This window comes from Melanostigma gelatinosum, assembly GCF_949748355.1.
Source record: "Melanostigma gelatinosum genome assembly, chromosome: 15".
Lineage (NCBI taxonomy): Eukaryota > Metazoa > Chordata > Actinopteri > Perciformes > Zoarcidae > Melanostigma > Melanostigma gelatinosum.
In genome coordinates, this window is record NC_136648.1 from 6,650,135 (window position 1) to 6,670,995 (window position 20,861).

At 43.0% G+C, this 20,861-nt stretch overlaps 4 protein-coding genes across 4 annotated transcripts; 1 reads left to right on the top strand and 3 right to left on the bottom strand.

Annotated features, from left to right (window-relative positions):
• Nucleotides 1-909: 909 nt before the first annotated feature.
• LOC306789760 (mucolipin-3-like) lies at nucleotides 910-4,662 on the bottom strand (the record flags this gene model as incomplete). The annotated part of the gene is made up of 12 exons (XM_079285832.1): nucleotides 910-1,050; nucleotides 1,140-1,346; nucleotides 1,463-1,585; nucleotides 1,684-1,785; nucleotides 1,897-2,046; nucleotides 2,802-2,914; nucleotides 3,258-3,357; nucleotides 3,450-3,546; nucleotides 3,624-3,702; nucleotides 3,956-4,109; nucleotides 4,194-4,361; nucleotides 4,462-4,662. 12 exons carry the CDS (start codon nucleotides 4,660-4,662, stop codon nucleotides 910-912), a joined length of 1,635 nt encoding a protein of 544 aa, XP_079141958.1.
• Nucleotides 4,663-5,552: 890 nt separating this feature from the next.
• bcl10 (BCL10 immune signaling adaptor) lies at nucleotides 5,553-7,930 on the bottom strand. Its single transcript, XM_079285060.1, has 3 exons — nucleotides 7,660-7,930; nucleotides 6,658-6,946; nucleotides 5,553-6,563 (listed from the first exon to the last, which is right to left on the bottom strand). The coding sequence occupies exons 1-3, from the start codon at nucleotides 7,708-7,710 to the stop codon at nucleotides 6,187-6,189; spliced, it is 717 nt and encodes a 238-aa protein (XP_079141186.1). The 5' UTR covers nucleotides 7,711-7,930; the 3' UTR covers nucleotides 5,553-6,186.
• A 4,088-nt stretch (nucleotides 7,931-12,018) lies between these two features.
• LOC306789009 (CCN family member 1-like) lies at nucleotides 12,019-13,792 on the top strand. The gene is made up of 5 exons (XM_079284760.1): nucleotides 12,019-12,112; nucleotides 12,221-12,434; nucleotides 12,516-12,866; nucleotides 12,989-13,191; nucleotides 13,344-13,792. Exons 1-5 carry the CDS (start codon nucleotides 12,071-12,073, stop codon nucleotides 13,641-13,643), a joined length of 1,110 nt encoding a protein of 369 aa, XP_079140886.1. The 5' UTR covers nucleotides 12,019-12,070; the 3' UTR covers nucleotides 13,644-13,792.
• An 806-nt stretch (nucleotides 13,793-14,598) lies between these two features.
• On the bottom strand, nucleotides 14,599-20,744 carry LOC306788805 (protein BCAP-like). The gene is made up of 16 exons (XM_079284469.1): nucleotides 20,701-20,744; nucleotides 20,222-20,398; nucleotides 20,006-20,114; nucleotides 19,766-19,897; nucleotides 19,549-19,623; nucleotides 19,137-19,208; nucleotides 18,942-19,058; nucleotides 18,661-18,846; nucleotides 18,450-18,559; nucleotides 18,227-18,362; nucleotides 17,877-17,987; nucleotides 17,337-17,441; nucleotides 16,227-16,333; nucleotides 15,981-16,143; nucleotides 15,691-15,816; nucleotides 14,599-15,577 (listed from the first exon to the last, which is right to left on the bottom strand). The coding sequence occupies exons 2-16, from the start codon at nucleotides 20,377-20,379 to the stop codon at nucleotides 15,404-15,406; spliced, it is 1,881 nt and encodes a 626-aa protein (XP_079140595.1). The 5' UTR covers nucleotides 20,380-20,398; nucleotides 20,701-20,744; the 3' UTR covers nucleotides 14,599-15,403.
• Nucleotides 20,745-20,861: the final 117 nt, after the last annotated feature.

Sequence of the window (20,861 nt, forward strand, 5' to 3'; positions counted from 1 at the left end):
CCAAACGCTATTGTTATTGGAGGCAGCGTTGTTAAGCAACCAGTATCTGAGCCGTGCATTGGATATGAGCACGTGCAAGTGGACTGTTATGCAAATGAGAAGAAAAAAAAATGCTGTCAGTTGTCACGGCTCCTCCTGTGGCAGCACGAGGTAAGGTACTTTTGTCTTGACTTTACACACAAATACTACATTTACTGGCAGTATGCTGACATTTTTTTAAAACGGTTTATTTGCCACATATACTGAGATATTTTTGATACACTGGGATTCATTTTATTCTATTTTTTCATAGTTTTCAGCCGAAGAAAAGTGAAGTATATTCAAGTAAAATATAGAAATATAATGAGTAAGAATCTCCTTAATTGGCAAAAAATATATTGACTTGGTGTGAGCTGCAAAAAACACACAGAAGCAATCCAAAACAAACCATTGAGACAATCCATATGAGCAGTTTATATATATATGTCAATATTTACAAAATATGCAGAGCAAAATACACAACAAGATACTACAAATGATGAAAAGCAACCACAATGAACTTCATCTACTTTCACTTCTTAATTTCAAATTAAATAGTCTGTTCAAGTGCTTGTAAACAAGACTCACATATCGCTGAGTTACTGTGCGCTGTTAGTACTCTTCTGTTGAAAAGCACGTTTGAATGCATCACTGAACTGAGGAGATGTAAATGCATATTCATATTAAAATGTCTACCATCAGGTTATTGCACCGGTGAGCATGAAAGTAACTGGTCATTTTACATCAATAGTGTTGAGCAATTCAAGTAACAAAACAAGTCAAAGAAATTATATCTGAGTAAAAACATATTCTGGCATTCTCATCACGATTCAGTACCATTAAATGATCCATGCGGACGGTCGGGGCTCTTTGAGCGTTATTTTCCTCACTTCATCCAAAGCAGCAGCATGGACAGAGGCAGCAGGCTGCTGCTTCTTCACCAGTCTGGTATCTTCCAGACTCAGGCTGGTCCCTGCACTCTGCTATGAAGGCCTGAAGCTGGGACACCGGCACCTTGTCCTGCTGGTGATGCTGGAAAAGAACCAGTGTATTAGTATATCAGGGCACTCCAGTGGAAGAATAAATAGAAACTATGACCTGAAAAACCGACTCAGACTGACCTTGATGGTCTCATAGGTGTCATTTATGAGAGCGATGAAGAGGCTGAGCACCATGTAGATGAAGAGGGAGATGAAGGAGTAGAGGTAAAGTCTGCTGAAGAGCCACACCATGTAGCCCCCATGCCTCATCTTCAGGAAGGTGGCGTACATGTCGTCCCCGTTGATCAGAGAGAAGAGGCACTCCGTCACCTTGTCGAGCGTTCGAAACTGGAAAAAGAAAAGTTGATAATATTTCACCAGGACAGAGCCCCCCGATGCGTGGAGGGATTTATTAGCACAGTCTGACACTTGAGAGAGATTGATGGTGATTACAATCCCCGTACTTTGTCATGGTACGGCCCAAGGACGATCCAGCCACAGAAGCAGTAACCGAGGTAGATCATGGCCGCACAGCAGCAGAACCGGATCACATTTGGGAACGCCGCCCTGAGAGTTAGGATTAATATCTGGAGAGGAATTGAGGTTGTCAGTTCATCTGGATATGCATTTGCTATTTTTAACATGATGCCCAAAACCAAACAAAAACAAACGTGGAAGTTCTTACGTTGTATTTCTTGAAGAAACCAAAGTAACGAATCACGCCGACCCAGACGAGCATTGTGGCTGTTCCCAGCAAGATACTACAGACGTCATAGTTTGTCAGGTACTGCGAGAGGAATTAAAGTACAAATACATAAACTGGTACAAGTTAAGGGCCCATACTGTTTACCAATTACATTTAAAAAATACAGCAAATAAAGCTCAATGAAAAACAAACCTTTGTTTGTATTCCAATTTTGAGTGCTGACCCGGCGACGGTCAGTGTGTCGCTCACAATGATGAGGATGTACCAGCCATTCACGAACTCCATGCGGTCGGACCAAGACACCATCTTATTGTAGTACGCAAGGAAGAAGATGTTGAACTCCTGCACGAGAGGAAACTCAGATCTTGTAAAACAGATACGCAACAAACCAGGATTCATCCATGTGAAGTTATTACATGTTTTCACGAATGAGTGGTTTGTACTGTTTATGCAATGAGGAGGTCCTGACTTCTTATATATTCTGATCAGTGTTAAACACTGGCTCTGATTCTTCAATAATACTGAGGTTATGAGTCCCCACATTTTCTGTTTTTTTTCTTCTCAACATGAATATCTAAATATACATTGATTCAGCGATTCACACAGTCAATAATAAATATATTGAGTCTGAAATCAGGAGTCTGTAAAACACCCGCCGTGTGTTCAGGCTGGGCGATAATTCAACGTGATCATTTATTGTCTTTCATTGGAATCATATTGGGATGAAATCATACATCGAGATATCGTGATACACAATTATATCGTCTCAATGAATAATAACAAGCACATACGCACTTCAAATTTTCAGAAAACTGATGTGAACTATTTTGACGGAATATCATTTGAAGACTGCTTTTTTGTTTTTACATCACACTTTAAAATACAACTTTTATATATATATATATGGAAATATAAAATATGTTTTGTCTTTATAATTGTAATTAAAGCTGTTAAGCTTATTCTGCAACTACGTTCTTCATAAAAGGATAAAATACTCTGCACTTTAAAGTCGTTTAGTGTTTAATTGGTGAACATAAACAGGCTTTCCTGTACAATCATCAGTGGTGGTGGTGGTTCACTCGTTCCTCACTACATACAGACTGGAGCTGGATGCCACTGATGACGGATCGCGTGCAGAGGATGAGCGAGATGAAGCAGGCGAGGATGACCAACGAATCAAACGACAGGAGGAGGTAATCGTTCTTACCAGCTACAAACCGGAGACACAACACATGGCAGGTTGAAGCAACAGCTTGCGTTTCAGATCACACACTTTTTACTTTTTAGTACACACTGCAGCTGCCCGAACAAAGTGCGTACTGTTGCATGCAGTAGGCATTCATTTGAGAGACACGACAATATTTTATCAAAAAGCATGTTGAACTTTGACCCTCTTGCTCATAAATCTGCTGCACAAAGGAATGTGGGTCAGAATAAATATCACTGCACCCCCTGCTGGCCTTTAAAGGAATAACATGATGCGTATTTTTGATTTAACTGGGTCATGATACATATCAATGGTTGGGCTGAAGTTGGGTTTGGGTAAAACGTACAAGCTCCTTCCACGTTCCAGTCCCTGCATTCGTAAATTCTGACCTCGTTCTCAACATCAACCTTTATCTCTCCGCTGTGTGCACGGTTGTCAAACTTGATCTGCATGAAAACAAAAATGTAACCAATAAAGTGTCAAGTAAAGGAGAACTGATTAATGAGCAGTGTAAAACGTGCTGAAAGCTCAGACCAACCGTTATATGGAAGTCGTAGCAGTCTGGTAGCTCGTGGTGCCGCACAGTCTGCAGGTTGATTGTTTTCAGAGTGAGGTAGATGTTCACCGACAGCAGCCTGGACACACAAACACACATTAGCAGGCGGCCCGCTCACCTCCCGGCGGGAAAAGCAGCATTTTTAAGTTTGGTCACCTTTTGAAATCTAAGGAGAAGTTCTCAAGTGTGGCCACGTTGTCGTCAAACGGCTGAGCGGGATAAATGGAAACACAATCTGTGAGGAAATACAGGCAACAAATAAAAAAAGGTTTCATCCGATTACATTTCTCTGAATATACTTCCTCTTTTCATGGAGTCACAAGTAAATACACATTGTGATTATTTTCCATTCAAGCCATGAATCAGCTTCCATAAATACATCAAACAATATGGACACAACTCATGGTAGCTGTTCGACATAAACACACAGCTACCACTCTGCCTGACGATCACCTTAGTGCTGACGTGTGTGTGCCTTCGTGTTGTACCTTTATCGATATGTGGATCAATGTCAAAGGTCCCGTTCCCAGGATCGATGCTGCTGTTTCTGTAAAACTCCTGACAGACACACAGAGGAGTGTGCCTCCCGTTAACACTCCCGTATGCGAGATTACCCACTGTCAGGTTTTGGAGATTGATGTACTGGAAAAGAAATACGCAAAGAAGAGTAAAACGCGTATTCTCATGGCATCGCGGTGAGATGTGAGCTCTAAAGTGTGAGTGTACCCTGTTGATAATGGAGTAGATGTGATCGTACACGTCCGCTTTGGTGTACAGCGCGTAGCTTCCAGTCCGGTGCTCCTCGTATCCTTTGAGGAACAGGTGTCTGAATGTCGTCAGGCTTTCGTCTTTGAAGGTGACCATCATCTCGTTGCTCAGGCCGAAAGAGACCAACTGAAGCAAAAAACCAACAACATACATTTCATCTACTCTCTGTGCACATTCATGACATCACAACAAAGACACAAGAATAATAAAGGATTCTGTGTCGTACCTGGATTGTGATGATTGCAATTTTTGATATTTGTAACATTAGCTTCCATGGTTTGCGACCCCGGGCTCTGTATTTCTCACAGGGGTTCATGAAGAAGTACTTGAGCCTCCGTCTGAACTCCTCCACCTCCTTCGACCCCAGAGTCCATCGGCAGTGTCCGTTGACCCTCGTCTCCTCCAACAGAGGCTCAGGGTCCTCCATCACACTCAGGCACGGAACAGAACTACTCGTGACAAAACGTTTCCACATTGTTTGTTTTGATTGAATATGTATCAGACACGAGTTGAAGACAAGGCTTCGACCATTCCAGTCATTCTTCTGTGTGTCTAACTGGTTCCCCTGCATGTGCTCTCTGCTGTCCCTTCTCTCAACTCGCGATACAATCTCAGTCTGTGTGCAAACTAAGTGTGATAAAATAAGCTACAGCTCTAAAAACACGCAACAAAAAGCAGTTTTAAAGGAATATTTAACCACTTTTAGCTCAACCGTAGCTTATTGAAGCAGACCTGCCTGCAGCAGTGATCATAGCAGACAGTAAATGCAGATTACTTAACATATACCACTATTACATTTAAAAAATCACAACAGTAAACAGATATGAATGAAAGTTAAAACCAGGTATTATTATGGTGTAAATATGAAACAATCTTTCCCCTCGAAGGGATTTATATTTTGTAGAGTAAAAGCAGCAAATTTAAAGAGAAAGATAAATAGAAATATAGAAATGATGATAATAAATGAATTACCGGAGCACCAGCAAGCCACAGAGCGACTAGTTCAACACTCGGGACTCGTCCGTCTGTCACCACACCAGCCTTCACCACGACGACATGTCGCGTCACTCCTCTGCGTCACGTTGAGCTTTTCCAGATTTTCCAAAACAGTCACAGGATCTCTGCACACACAGAAACTGTCTGTGGGCTTCTGCAATAAATTCATATTGTGTTTCAAGAGCTTTCAAAAGACTCCGATGCCACAGACCTCAGATTAAATCAGTAAATAAACTAAAACATGTATTTTCTAAACCACCACATCAATGAAGAGAGGAAACATGAGTTGAATTCATACAGAAAACCTTTAGTATGTAATCAGTTGTTGAACATGGGACCAGGGAATGTGAGTAATAAGTGGGACATGGTTTGCTGCTTCACAACAGGTTTTCAGACATCACACCTTTTGTAAAAGAAGACGAGGAGGAGAGGCCGAGAGCTCAAAACATGGGATTCAAACCTCAAGACTTCTTCTCTGGGTACCAACATGTGCTTGAAGCGCGAGTGTTGAAAACTATGAAAGACTTAAATCACAATTTTGCAAATTCAAACTGTATTCTATTTTGGCAAAGTTATTGTACACCTGCTTATATTTTTTAAAAACAATACACATTTTGTTCAATTGAAAAAAAGAGGTTTTGGAGAAAAGCGTGTATATTCTTGAAACTCTGGTATTATTTGGCTTTGGATCGAAACTAAGTTAATGAATTAGCAGCAGTATCAAAAACTGTCCAACAATATTTAAACCCAAGTGACAAATGGTCCCCATCTCTATTATAAACAGCTGATTGGTTTAGTAGAAATATAACAGCATGTATGACAATTCCTGCCTAATCAAAGGCACGGACAACACCGAAGAGAGACAGCAGGGAGAGAGGGCTTGTGGGATTTTGAGTGGACGAGGATTCTGCTGGTTTGTCCCTTGAACTGAAAAGTGTCTTGTCGAGTTGTAGAACTAAAAGATGCTCCTGCGTGACGTTGGAGTGACAGAGCGCGACCGGAGGGGCTGGAAGTTTGGGTCTCCTCCGGTGCTGGTGCACCCCGGCGCTCCGGCGTCGATGTTGGAGGGGGACTCCACCATCACCTCCTCCGGCAGCGGAGGAGCTCCGGGCTCTCCGGGCCTCGGGAGGCTGGAGGAGGAGACGACGCCGATGCTGACGCGGCCCGCGGAGGTCAAGTCTCCGCCTGGCTGCAACGACAGCAGGTTGAGGGAGACTGCTACGTCGGGGTGGAGGAGCAGGGTGGAGTTGTTTGAAAACATGGAGGGGGTGTCGCTGGTCGGGATCGGAGTGCTGACGCTGGTGTCGGACGAGGAACTGCTGGAAGCGTCCGCTGTGGAGCGACAGATGAAGAAGGGAAAAGTTGAATTAAAGCATCAAGAGCAGTAGATTTAAAATAGCTTTTCATTGAGACTTGGTCTATTCACCTTTGAGGGACTCGATCTTCTCGTTTTTGCCCTTTTGCACCTCATCTGTGATTTTGGTGATGATGAAGTTTTGTGAGCGCAGCTCCCTGATGGAGTCGATCAAGGCGTCCAGGCCCCGGGGGTTCTCGGCCAATAAGTCCAACAACATGGCCGTCCTCTTGGTCTGCGTGGTCCTGCAGCCGATTTCCTCTGCGTCGTCCCGCGTCAGGAGCCGGCGAGAGCGCAGGTAGTCCAGGTGGCGCTCGGCTCTGATCTTGTCGCAGAGGTAGTGCCGCATTCTGGTCAGCACCTGGAAATGGAGGCAAAAAGGGGAACAAAAGTGAGCTGTAGAGGCTCCTGGAACAGGGGGGGGGGACGACTCTTTCCATCGGGACTGGGGAGGCTGGGAATCACCGTGACAGAGGGAGATATTCACTGAAGTCTGCAGCAGAATCAGAATAAGGATTAAAAGTTGGGTTTTTACTCACACAGAATTTGTCTTAGTGGTTCGTGCATTAAGAGGAAATAAAAAACAGGTCATAAAAGGTCACAAACAAAAATATAGCATAGAAACAACATGATAAAAAGATACTGTACAATATGACAGTTTAGTGCAGGATGTGCAAACATGTTGATAGAGGGACATGCAAAAGCTACAGGTATAACAGCACAAGATGTGCGTTGTTGTCAGGTGGTTAATAAGCACCGTGTAGCCCTGCTAATGCTTACGGTAATGCTTTCTGATCAGGCACACTGAGCAAACCCAGACTGTATTTACAAAAACGCTCTTAATCTCCAGCCCGTGAGTTCAACACTGTTAAGTTGTCGACCCCTACAGAGGACTGTGTTGATGGGGGACAGAGAAGGTGTGGTGGGCTATTTCCTCCTTCTAACAGGCCTTTAAACGAGGTAGAAATAAAGAGTCAACGGGGCAGCAGATCGGTCTTCATGCTCCAGTTACTTTATCTTTATCGGTACGACGATCGATAAGGAAATGAGATTAGGCTGAAGTGTCGTACTCACGTCTTTCTTGATCTCTGCCATCTCATCTTCAGTGAGCTGAGGAACATCCATCCCTCTCACTCGGAAAAGTGAAAAACCAAAGCGCACCGGGTAACAAATGACGACTTAGATGAGTTAATAAGAGAGTAATAAAGACATTAACGACATCGATACGTTAAGTAGCGTCAACAAATGTGGCTCGTCATTATTTTGTCGGTAAAATGCGGCGGATCCACGGTCCATTCAACTTTTATGTTTCGTATAAATTCCCCGGACTTCCTGATTGTGTCGATGTTTTACGTCGACGCGAGAAGAAGAGAAGTGCGGACACTAGAGTCCTCGGTTTCACACGAAGAGACGGTTTATTTGGTTGGTTATCAGTTAAAAAGTCTGATATTGACATAAAAACGTATCTTACAGCAGCAGACTAAGCCACCGTTGTGTAACTTTCTTCGTTAATTGTTTTCAGGAGCTGTTTAATGTTTCTGATACAGGTGAGGTGTTATTCCGACTCAGTCCACTGGGTGGCGCTGCTGGACCTCACACACACACACACACACACACCACACAGGATTGTTTTCACACTATACCTGTGAAAGTACTGTGCTCAAGTACAATTTGAGGTACTTTTACAACTACTGTACACAAATACACAACATAAGGTATTGTGAGCCATTTAAAATGAATGAGACTGCCCCACTGTATCCTATATGAAATAGTTGTCATACATATTTCATTAATAAAGCTTTGCTGTTTGACCTGTATGTTTTTTTTTTTTAAAACGACATTACATTAAAACACAGAATAAGGTTAACCCACACAAACACAGGACAAAAATAGTGAAGAAGAGTGTACAATGTGATGAAATAAACAACAAAACTGTGTACCAAGTAGTTAAAATCAGCTCTTCATCAGGGAAAGAAGCTACTGTATGAAATACAGTTTATATCAGCATTCATATTCCTAACAATATGTAATAACGCTCACAGTTGCCATTTTTTCTTCATTGAGTACTTTTACTTTTGATTCTTTATGTATTAGTTGTTTTCGTGCAGGACTTTTGTTTGTTTACAGGATCTGAATACTTCTTCCAGCACTGGAAATAGGTTTCAAAACCAAAGCCGTGATGGACGAGGTACTTCCTTTACTTGAGTAAAAGTAATACCAACAAAATGTACAAATAATAAGGTATTATCAGCTAAATGTACTGAGTATCTAGTACACATAAGAGTGCATAATACTGATGAATAGCTGGTGTTTCATGAAGGAAGGGTTCATTGCGGGACTGTTGTATTAGACGGCATTAGTTTTTAAAAGTTGTAGCTAATAAACTGGCAACTGAGTGTACTTTGTATGAAATGGTATAATTAATACTGTCTTCTGCTAAAAGGCCGAACACACAGGCACACCAACACAGGTGTTTTCATTTATCTTGCCTTATTAGACAACCTTTCAAGACCGCGTGGGTGTTTACGGACCACGCTCGACTGACAACTCCGTCACTCTCCTTGTTAAAGCAGGACTATTTGCACTTGTATTGTTGTTGTTAGTGCTGTGCTTCACGTTTGGTGACCTTGTGTAATTCCCAGCATTCAGCGGTTCCACCAACATTCAACCCAAGCGGAGGTCTAATCAGCCTGAATAAGTGAAAACACCTGTGTGAGCCTGCAGGGTCGTAGTCCTGCAGTAGACTACGAGTCCTACCATTTAAAATATGACCGAAACTAGAGTACCTGTTGGTGCAGAGTGTTCTATTATTGTGTACTCTGTAAATATTAAATTATAATTACTGACGCATTGACGAAGGGGCAGCATTTTAATAATGTAGCTGATTTTAACTACTTTATATGGGTTAGGTGTTTAAGAACACAGCCTCATATTTCATGAACTGATTTTGTTTTATTTGTAAAAAATCTTAATCTGCAAAGTAAGCACAGCTGTAACTACAAATACCTCAAAGGTAGTTACTTAGTTACTTTCCACCATATGCTGAACGTTTTTATCCAGTTCTGCATATTTGAATGTGGTTTTAAAGTTTATTTTATAGACTCATCAAACAGCACACATAATCGCTTTGTCTTGAAAACTACTTTGCTCGTCTACGAGGGCAGTTGAAAGCTCATGGCATTAAATATTAAAAGGGTAGCATCAGCTATACATGTTGTCGTAACTGTAAATTGTTCCAACGGATCGGCAGGGAAAGTGTCAATCAAAGCGGAGAGAACAAAGTGTCTTCATAACGGCACAGTGAACTGCCGTGCATGAGAAGAACCAAAATAACACTCCGGTAAACATGAAATCAATTGCGAAAATGGCAAAACAAGGTTTTCACTTCCCTCTCATGATGTGCCACAAACTGTTTGAGGACGGATGCTCCCTGAGGAGATTGTTGTCAGGCTTGTTTTGTCACGTCCTGCAATGTAAAATGTACCGTGTAGCTGGAAAACACCAAGCAGTAAGCAATGCTAACTGTAAATCAGGCCACGACCTTCTGATGCTCGCTCAAACGTTGTTTGCTTCTGTGTAATGATACTGATTTGAAAGTGAGAGGAAACTACAGGCTCCAATAACTACATGGCTGCTGTTGCATCCCAGAGGAGCAGAAAGATGCCCTTTAAATGCCAGGTGTTAAAAGGTCAAAACTGGATGTGGACGCAAGATCAACAGAAACTAACAATACATGGGCTTCATGATGAGTCACATCTTTCCTGTTAAATTGCCGAGAGCAGTAGCCTGGAAATGATGCTGTGTCATCCGTGAGACATTCAGACGAACCCGGTGCTCAGACCTGTGCGTGGCCTTTACACGCACAGGTGAACGAGGCACAAAGAAAAGGGACAGATATTCATCGAAATGATTATAATCAACTGGACCTGCAATCATATCTGCACACCCCTTGCAGGCATTCCCGTCAGTCGTACAGTATGTATGACGCGCTCTCACACAACAGCCAAAGTAAGCTTGTCTCACCATTGTGGTTTCACACAGAGTAGCACTGGGAATGTATTTCAGGAAGTCAATCTTTATGCCACACGGAATCTGATTCCCATATTTTGTCTATTTTTCTTTTTCTTGCATTTGTATTTTAGCATGAAATGACTTGTTTCACTCTTCTTCTTTTGTCTACCCTCTCATCAAGTATCAAGTATCTTAATTGCATTTAAGATGCTGCACATGTATCAAGTATCAAATCATAAAAATAATAAACCTTGTCTCTTGACAGTATAATCTCCAGGATTAGTGTTGCCAGCTTTACCGTTGCTATGGATGACAACATGCAGATTCAAACTGTCCCTTGTAACCCCAGTTAGATAAGAGGCGAGGCTGTGCCAGTCTGCCGTTCTCCGCCTCTTGTTCTCACAGGTTATAATGAAAGGAAGGGCATTTTTCCCTGATAACTCTTATTGTTCTTTGATGTGGATAGAAGAGGATGCTTTTTATTCTGGCAGCCATTTCAAAGGAACTCTCAATGTTCATCCTGAGTGGAATGTTGCTTCAGGCAATTCTTAAGTTTTCTTCTTCCTTTCTTTCTTTTCGGTGTCCTACGGTTCAAACATTCCATGAGGCTCTTGTCTCCTTTTAAAAAAACATTTCAGTCGATCCATCCACGCCCTTAGAGGTGAGTGACACTAGCGAGGTTGGAGAATACAAACACTGATCACAGACATAGGGCAGCAGTCTAAACGTCGCTTCGACCATGATATCAATTCAGTTGCTGATAGAAATATGTAGCTTTTCTTCAATATTTATGTCAGAACTTGTGGTGCCCCGATGTTGAATCCCTGTTGGACTGCGCCCAAATGCATGAGGTGGATATCTCAGGTATCACACTTGTTGTTGTCGTCGCCCTATACTAGCTATATCACACGAGTATACTTTCTTTATTTTTCCTTTATTGAACCAGGTAAAGCCTCATAGAGATTCAGAGAGATCTGACCAAGAAGGTGGCATTAGTAAGCAACATATTCATATACCTGCATGTGTTTAGCAGCACACATTGTACTGCATTGCTTCAGTAGAATACAATTCAGGTGCAGAACATGTCTTCAAGCTACTTGTAATCATTCTAAGAGCTTGTTTACTTCATAATAGGAGAGCTACTTCATGATTACAAGACAGATATTAAAAAATATAATTACAGGGACACTTGGGAGAGAAAGCCCTACAATAAAGGTAGTTCGTCTGTGGTTCTTGTCTCACTGAGCGAGGAGAGGAGTGGAGGCGTTCTTCTTATGGGAGGACTCGTGGTTGAAGCATTCCTCTCATAGTTTCGGGACACCTCTTCAGCCCGCGCATACGTCAGGTCTGCTCAGAGTGTATAAAAGGAGACGGGGACTCCAAAAGAGGGAGATCAAGCACTCGATAACTCACTGCCAGGTCGGCTGTTTGACAGAGATTTTTATTTCTGGAAAGATAACTTCAACTTCTGAAGATGTGGAAAGTCCTTTTCATTGTGGTCCTCTGTTTTTCACAGGTGAGGAAATACTCACTGTTCATTCATAAGCTGCTTCTTCGAGGTTGTCATAAGAGGACCATTTTTGGAAGTAAACATTTAAATTATAAATATCTGTTTTCATCTCAGGTGTCAGCGTCGTGCCCGATGGACTGCCGGTGTCCCCCTGACACCCCGAGGTGTGCAGCGGGAGTCAGCCTCGTGCCGGATGGCTGCGGATGCTGTAAAGTTTGCACACGGCAGCTCTTTGAAGACTGCAGCAAGACACAGCCATGTGATCACACAAAGGGACTGGAGTGCAACTTCGGAGGGGCATATAGCTCTGCTAAGGGCATCTGTCGAGGTGAGTTGTTGTCTTTACTCACTTTGTCTGTTTACTCTTCTCATTTCAAACCTAACTACTTCCTCCGTTTCTCTAAAACAGCCAAATCAGATGGAAGAACATGCGAGTACAGCAACAACATTTACCAGAACGGGGAAATCTTCCGCCCAAACTGCAAACACCAGTGCACTTGCATGGACGGTGCTGTCGGATGCGTCTCCCTCTGTCCACATCGGCTCACGCTGTCCAAACTGGGCTGTGCTCAGCCCAAGCGGGTCAAGGGCCGGGGTGGGTGCTGTGAACAACTCGTATGCCCCGAGGAGGCAAAGACGGAGAGCTCTGCGGTGAAGAAACACCAGAAAACCCACGGCAAGGACAGACTGTCTGAAGACAACCTTGCCAACAGGAATGAGTTAGCTCCTGCGTGGAGAGGAGAATCTAATTCTTTACCGGGTGAGCAGTTTGAGTTTAGTCCTTTTGGTCACATTGCTAACTTATCTAACAGGGAGCCAACGAACAAGATAATCTCTGTGAGATTGCCCTTCTCTTACCTTATTTTTTAAATCTCTGTGCAGCTTTTAGGAGTCACCCAACGGGCCACATGTTGGTCAGAGGAGTCAAGTGTGTGTCTCAAACCACAGCGTGGTCACCCTGCTCCAAATCCTGTGGCACTGGAGTCTCCACCAGGGCGACCAACAGCAACAGCCAGTGCAAACTGGTGAAAGAGACTCGGATCTGTGAGGACCGCCCGTGCAAAATGACCATTACAAAATTCAAGGTATATTCCACTTTTTAAATTAACGATTAAACAAAGAAACATTTTGATTATTTCATAATATGGTGGCCTGTGGTCTTAGCATGGTTTGTCGAGGTAGATATGAAACATAATTCATTTTTTCACCTGCTTTTGGTGTTTTTTCCTCCAAAAAGAAATGTAACCACATAGAAAAGGCCAGCCATCCAACTAAACTGTCCCACGCAGGCTGCCGTAGCCTGAAGAAGTTCCGGCCGAGGTACTGCGGGTCCTGCTCAGATGGGCGATGCTGCAGGCCTCACCGGACCCAGACGTTACCGGTTCCGATGCAGTTCCGATGCAAACACGGGGAGATCATCAGAAGGATGGTGATGGTGATTCAGTCATGCAAATGTAACCTAAACTGCTCCGGCAGCAACGAGAGGACACCTGCTCGCTACAGACTTCATAATGACATCCACAAACTGAAAATGTAAAGTTGTAAAGTTCCTTAAGTGTTGACTCCAAAAAAAAGTGTGCACTTTGTGGTTGCATGCATCTGCAGGATGAATGTCTTGAATGATTTTGCTTCATAACATTGGAGCCTCGTGGTTTGCTTCTTTTTGAAGCTGTTTTTTTTTTTACATTGTGAAGATCGTTATTTTTCTAATTGAATAAATATGTGTTCTACGCTTTTATAGTATACAAATACTTACGATAGTTACACCTCCCTGACGAGACATGACACCATGGAAATGACAAGCTACGGCAGCTGCTAATTCATTACACATATGTCGCCGTGTTGCTGTTGATTTAATGTACTACATTTTATTTATAAGAATTAATACTTCAGTGTATTGTTATATCCAATGATGGAAATATACTTTGACCAATTTACTGCAGAATTTTATGTTTACATTTTTCTTAAATAAACACATAAAACAGTGCAATTTTCTCAAATGCTGAACTGTGATACCAAACAAATTGCCAGAAGTCACACGTAAGCAAATGTTCCAGCAAACGGCAGAGAAAAGCAAATTCCCAAAGTGTGATCAATAGAATTACGTAAACGGGCAAGACCAAGAGGGCGAGAACAAGAGCAAAGGGAAAAAACAGCAGTGCTGACGCAGGCAGACGTGAAATGGTTCCATCCCCTGACGGAGAACACAACAATAGAGCTTTGTCTGTAAGAGAACTTGAGAGGAGAACTGCTCACTCGGGGGAATACGACCACTGCAAGAACACATCAAGTCTGGTGGTTTATGATCATAGACACAGTACGGGACCACAAGCAGCAAGACACAACTGACAGCTCAACAAATGATTTTCTACATCAGTCAAGCTGCGGATCACAACATTAACACAGTAGATGAATAATGAGAGCAAAGTTGAAGCATATTTTGTAATATTGGAAAACATGGTTTATTCTGCCACTGGTTAAACATGGCGGAGACATACGCACCCACATAACAATACGTTATCAAGCAGTACTTTGGTAAACATTGCTTCAATGAGGTGAAAGTACAGCGTTAAAATATGGCAAAAAAAAACAAGTTTGATCTGGAGCCAGTTGCAGAAAGATAGACTTAGTCTTACACTTGCAATAGAATTTAACTATTTAAAGGACCCATTTAGTATTGACTAAGGTAAGACTGATGCATAGTACATTGTGGGTAAAATTCAGACACTTGACAGAAAAGCTAACAAAACAGTTCCACCTAGTAGCACATTCCTTTTGTCCAGCTGGAAACACCTTTTGTTTTTTTTATTCATTTTAGTCCAAGAAGTATCAGAAAACAGTGAAGAAATGCCCGTTACAGTTAATCAGGGCCCAATGTGACATCTTAACATTGCTTGTTTCATACAACCAACAACCCAAAAGTATTCAATTTGCAGTGAAAGAACATTTGTGTAGCTGGTGCCAGGCCGTACTCAACAATCTAAGATAGGTCTAATGTTTGAGGAGTCTTAAAGCTGAATTTAAGACACAGTAGCACCAAGAGTTCACAGTCCAACAATTGCACACACAGAATATCATGGAATGTCCTTTGGGACACCAGCTAAAAATAGATATCAAAACCTCCCACAAAAACAAAGGATTTCCACTGATATCTGGGGGGAAGGGTCCCAAATCGTCAGCTTAATGTGGGAATAGATATCCAAATTCCTTACCTCCATTCTCATGTTTAAATAGACCTGATAAATATTACAACACACACATGAATAAATACAAATGTTAAAAGGCAAACAGATTTGATCATTTTAGAAAATACGATGATCCAAAACATGATGTCTGCAGTCCCTCATCAAACATGGTCTGATACGAGTTTTTGAGGAAATCAACGTAGTTCTGGATGCTTTGCTTGTGGCTCTCTGATTGGTCCAGGCTGAGCTGCAGGTCCTTCAGACGCACCTCGAACTGTTTCTCTGCCTGCAGGTCAGCAAAACGCACAGGCAGTCAATTTCCTCAGACATTTGCTCGACATCAACACATCTCCACGACGGCCGTTTGCTTCACATGCTCACGTAGAGCACGGTACTCACGGTGAGCTTGCTCCGGCGAAGAAGTCGCAGCTCGTTGTCTCTTCTGCTCCTCTCGGCTTCCAGCTCCAGGATTTTGGTCTGAAGGGCCTCTTCTCTGGAAGCAGCCTTGTCTTTGACCTTCTTGACCTGGACATATGGGGAAAAACAATTATTGCCGCCATTCCTGGGTGCCAGATGTGTATCTGCAAAACACCTATAGTTCAAAAGACAGGGTGTTCAGAACAAAAAAAAGAGATAATGTGATGTTGCTGATCTTTTCGCTGTTCCTCTAGACTATGTGTGAGCCGTACCTGCTGCTTGACGTCTGACAGAGCGGCCTCCAGATGCAGGCTGAGGGCCTGGCACTCTGACGAGCGCTGATCCAGCTGCCGGTTACTGTAGCTCAGACCTTCCTCCTGACCCGAGAGCCTCCGTACCAGCTCCAGGTTCTCCTGCTGCAGCGCGTCCATCTGCCTACAAACACATTAAACCATTTAGATAAATCTGCACGAAGGAGACGCAAACATTTTGACAACAGACACGAGGGGATGTCTTACTTTTGGAGAGAGGCCACGTTCTCGTTCAGCTGCGAGTTGGCGTCATGAACGGACTTTCTCATCTCCGCAGATGATCTCAGCGAGTTTGCCTGACTCTCCATCTGTATCTGCAAAATGTAAAGTTCAGCGACTGGAGCACATCACATGCAAAACTGCGTAAAAGAACACAACCTTGCAAACACTGAATGTGCAGTTTCCTAGACACCAGTTCATCGTTGCTGATGGAACATGTGGGTGATTGAAAAGGACTCTCACAGCACAACATCGCTCACAAATGGCTACGTAGGTGCGGATGGAACCTGATTGTTTCCATTGCAATCGGAGAGTTGTTTTTAAATCCCAAATATCAAACTCACAGCAGGACCAGAAAACAAGACGCGACGAGCACACACATTGGGTTGTACTACCGCCTAGTGGTCAGATGTATGGAGATGACAGCCTTTCACATTCTGACTCTGCACACCTGAACCTGCAGTTGCCTAACGGACGCTGACGTTTCTGAGCACTTCCTCTCCGAGCGTCGCAGGTTGTCCTGGCACTCGAAGAGACTCCGCTCGGCCGCGCTCAGTAACTCGGGGTAAGACTCCAGCTCGTCCACGCGCCGCTGCAGCTCCCGCCTCGCCTAGGCTCCGGAGGACGGCAGACGGAGCGGAGTGTTGGGAACAGGAAAACATATTAGCCTGACGAGTCAGCACACCTCTCAAAGAGATGCTCACAGACGGGCTTTAATGCTCTAAGGGTGCAGAATGTGCCCGAGACTCATCTTTCGACTGAGCTCAGAGGTTGAAGTGTTTCGCTGCTCAGAATTACTGCAGGAAGTTTGGTCGTTAGAAGGTCCAGTAGCAACAAATGTTACACAGCAAAGAAACATCGAACAGCTCACTCATTCAATAGCAGGAGAAACAGTGCTGCAGAGCTGAATGTACTAGAAGCACAACAGTACTGTCAGAATGTGTTATTAAAAGAACAAAAAAAGAAAGGAATTAGTCGTCTTAAGTATCACATATATTGTCAAATAAACATACATATTCGTAAAGACTTTTCCACATCAAGAGTTCCAATCTTTCATTACATATGAGACTAAATGTACATGGCGAGCTGGAAGGTTACCTTCTCAACTTCTGTATCTTTTCCATCTCGTGTCTTCTCCGTCTCTTTTAAGAGATTTGCATATTTCATCTTCAGATCATCGAACTCAGCTTGAAGCTCTGCGGCCTAAGAAGAGAAAGAGATTAGAGAACGATCAAGCCTGCTGCGCCCTTCCCTTCAACGGAAAACGGCAAAACTAGAGTTGCCGATAAATTATTTATACAGCTATTTCATCCGCTTTTGTGCGATGCAGTTTTCAAAACACAAATGGAAAAGCACAAAACGTGACTAAGTCTTGAAACTTGTTGGTGTCACTTTGTGTTCCCCCGGCCAGATGTCCAATGTTTCCCCCGTGCTTATTATCTATTCATACAACAGAAACATATTTTTGAGCAGTTGTTCAGTCATATTCACTCTGTGTGCGCGTGTGTCAATTTGTGTAAAATGTCTTCTTTGACAATAGAGTGAATTATCTTCCAGGTTGTAGTTTTGAAATGAATCACAGACAGAGTTCTTGAAACTATAAAAAGTAAAGGTTATAGTGAATGTACTGATTTCTACCTGGTGTTGGCCTTGTCCCACTTGATGTTTCCTCTCCTCACACACAACCTTTACTTCTGTCAGGGCAGACTCACAACCAGCCAGCTGCTGCTCCAGCTGAGCAACAGAAGCCTGCAATCAAATGAACATCAAAGGTCATTTTAGTGCTAGAAATAAAGAAACGAGAGAGAGAGAGAGAGAGAATGTTTTCATCTTTCTTAGAAATATGACAGAAATGACAAATGCTACAGATTGATTAGCTTATCTGTCAGCTGCTTGTCGGTTACTAAATAGCTCCAACATATTCATGCAGCAGGTGTTTTACTTTTACGGAAATGACTCTCGCGTGCAAGCTGTTGGCCAACGTGTACCTTGAGTGTTGCATTGTTGACGTGGAGATCTCCATTTGCGCCGATGAGTTTTTCCACACGTTGCATCACCATTTCATTAGCTGCAGTGAGCTCATCCGTCTCCTTCTGCAGCCTCGCCGCCATGTCGCCAATTTGACTTGATGGGAAAATACACATTTAAAAATTCATAAGGGGAAAATTGGTAGATGTGTGCATGCTGATTCACGATATTACAGTGACCGACCTTTTCAACAGCTCTATGTGAACGAGGAGTTTGTCTTTCTCTTCTGTCTCGCGCTCGTTCTGTCGCCTCCTGGAGTCTCTTCCTAAACGGGCCTTGGCCAGCTGAGCATCCTGACGGCAACCAAGGAAATAAAAGTCAAAACAAGATCCTGAAAGATGCAACTGTGCACTAACAAGAAAATCATAACATCATAGCCAATTTGACTTCTCACCTTTTCCTTCAATTGCACATAGCATTTCTCAACAGCGGCTTCAAATCGCTCAGCTCTCAGTTTCTGAGCTCGAGTGGCTTTCTTCAGGGACTCTCTGTCCTGTGCTGCCTTCTCAGTCAAAGAGGTAATGGATCTCTTCAAATCAACAAGCTCCATCTTTTGCCTGGTCAGGGTTCTCTCCACAGCCTGAGGGGGGGTAAAAAAACATTAGGATATGCAAAAAAAAAACACTGCACTTTGTCCTTAAAGCAGTTTTCCAAGAGAAATGTAAATGTTTGTACCCGTAGCTGCACAGTCAGACGGTTGTTCTCGGCTTCTTTGTTGCGCAGCTGGCCCTGCAGGTGAGCGCGAGTCGCCTCCACAGTTTTGGTCGTGTGAAGTGCACTCTTGATGTTCTCCTATGAATCCCATTATAGACAGGTGCTTGAGAGTCTGCATTGCGAGCACATCTAGATGGAAACTTCTGCTGTGTTTACCTGCTCTTCTCTCCGCAGATCCATCAGCTCCTCGACTTTTCTTTCTGTCTCACTCAAGTCTCTTTTTAATTGCTTCAGGAGAAAACATACAGAAATCAGTACATGATTTCAGATGGGACGTTGCATTATTTTAGAGGTCTTATGCAATAAAATTGCTCTTTTATTCTAGTAAGGCAGCTGGTCTCATACAGTATATGTCTTTATATCTTTCAGTTGTCACATTGATCGAGTACCAAATGAAGCTATGTTGTTGGACGAGCCAGCCTTGATATTAGGCTCTTAATTGATCCAATTCAACCATTCAAACCAGTATAACATTCACCTTTTTCACAGACTAGCACACATTTGTATCCCTCACACTTTAAACTAAGTTCTTTCCTGTGAGTCACTGCTTAAATGTAAAGAAGCACACCTCATTTTCTCTCTCAGCCTGTGAGATCTTCTTCACTAAGATGTCCGTTTGGTGGTCGGATTCAATTCGATCAGCCTAGAAGGAAAAACACGAGTTATCGAAAGAAATATATATATATACATAAACACATTTTAAGAGTGTTTTGTGTGCTACTACTAATACAGAGCCCTGACTAACTAGCCTGAGCAATACATAAGGTGGATGTATTTTAACCAACCTCTGCATCTTGGCGCTGTTTCAGTTTCTGTCGAACAGACTTATTTATTCGTCTAAAATCCTCCAACTTCTCCAGCAAAAGTCCTCTCTGCCTTGTAATTCCGCGCTTATCTATGGCAGACTGTCTTGAATCCTTAATAACAAGAGAAAAATAAGTTATAGGATAACGGATCGTGAATGGTTTCCAACATGGAGGGCACATGCTTGAACTCAACTTGCCAAAATTGCAAATATAACATACAGAAAATCCATCTTCCATGGCGTCTTTAAAAGACACTAGTTGTATGGCAGCAGAGTTGGCCGCTGCCTCTGCATCCATCAGTGTTTTCAGGAAAGGGCTTTTTCCACGGCTAAAGGAAAAACAGGAAGGATATGTGTCACGCTGTGGCTGCCGGTGAGTGGGATGGTTGAAACCACAGCTTAACCCATCATGTACAAATGCATTTTAGGAGCTCACCAATCGATGTCAGCCTCTGGGGGTCTTGTGAGGAGACTGCTGCATGCTCTGCTCCTTCTCCCCAGCGCATGGGAGCCAACTAGACCCAAACAGCTCAGAGGGACATCCTCCCTGATGGAGCTGAAACCAAGACTGGGGAGTTCGTCCTCTGGAGACATAGATAGATCCCTCTTACTACTGACAAAACAACATGGAGTGTAAGTTAATGTTAGCACACAGACGAGGGCAGGAAGTAATTTCACACTAACGTGACCTTTTAAAGTATGTATGCACATTATTAAGGACAGTGCGAGAAGGTTGTCAAGCAAGCCAACTAAGCCTACTCCTTATCAACAGACAGTCCAGGTTAAGTGGCTGTTAAGCTAAACATTGCACTGCAAATAGTACGTTAATGCTACCAAACAAATGTACTGACATCTGCATTATGACTATTGCAACTAAAACATCACAATCCCTTTCAAAACATAAGCTTTACTTACGCTTTCGCCTTGTGCCGGTTGAGAACTAACGCTACTACAAACTGAAGAGCCCACCCTCTCTCACAACATCGAACCTGATTGGTTGCCTCTGACGCAACCTAATGACGTGAGGTTATTTGCTCACTGCTGATTTGTTCCCCAAGGACAAAGTAGGCGGGACT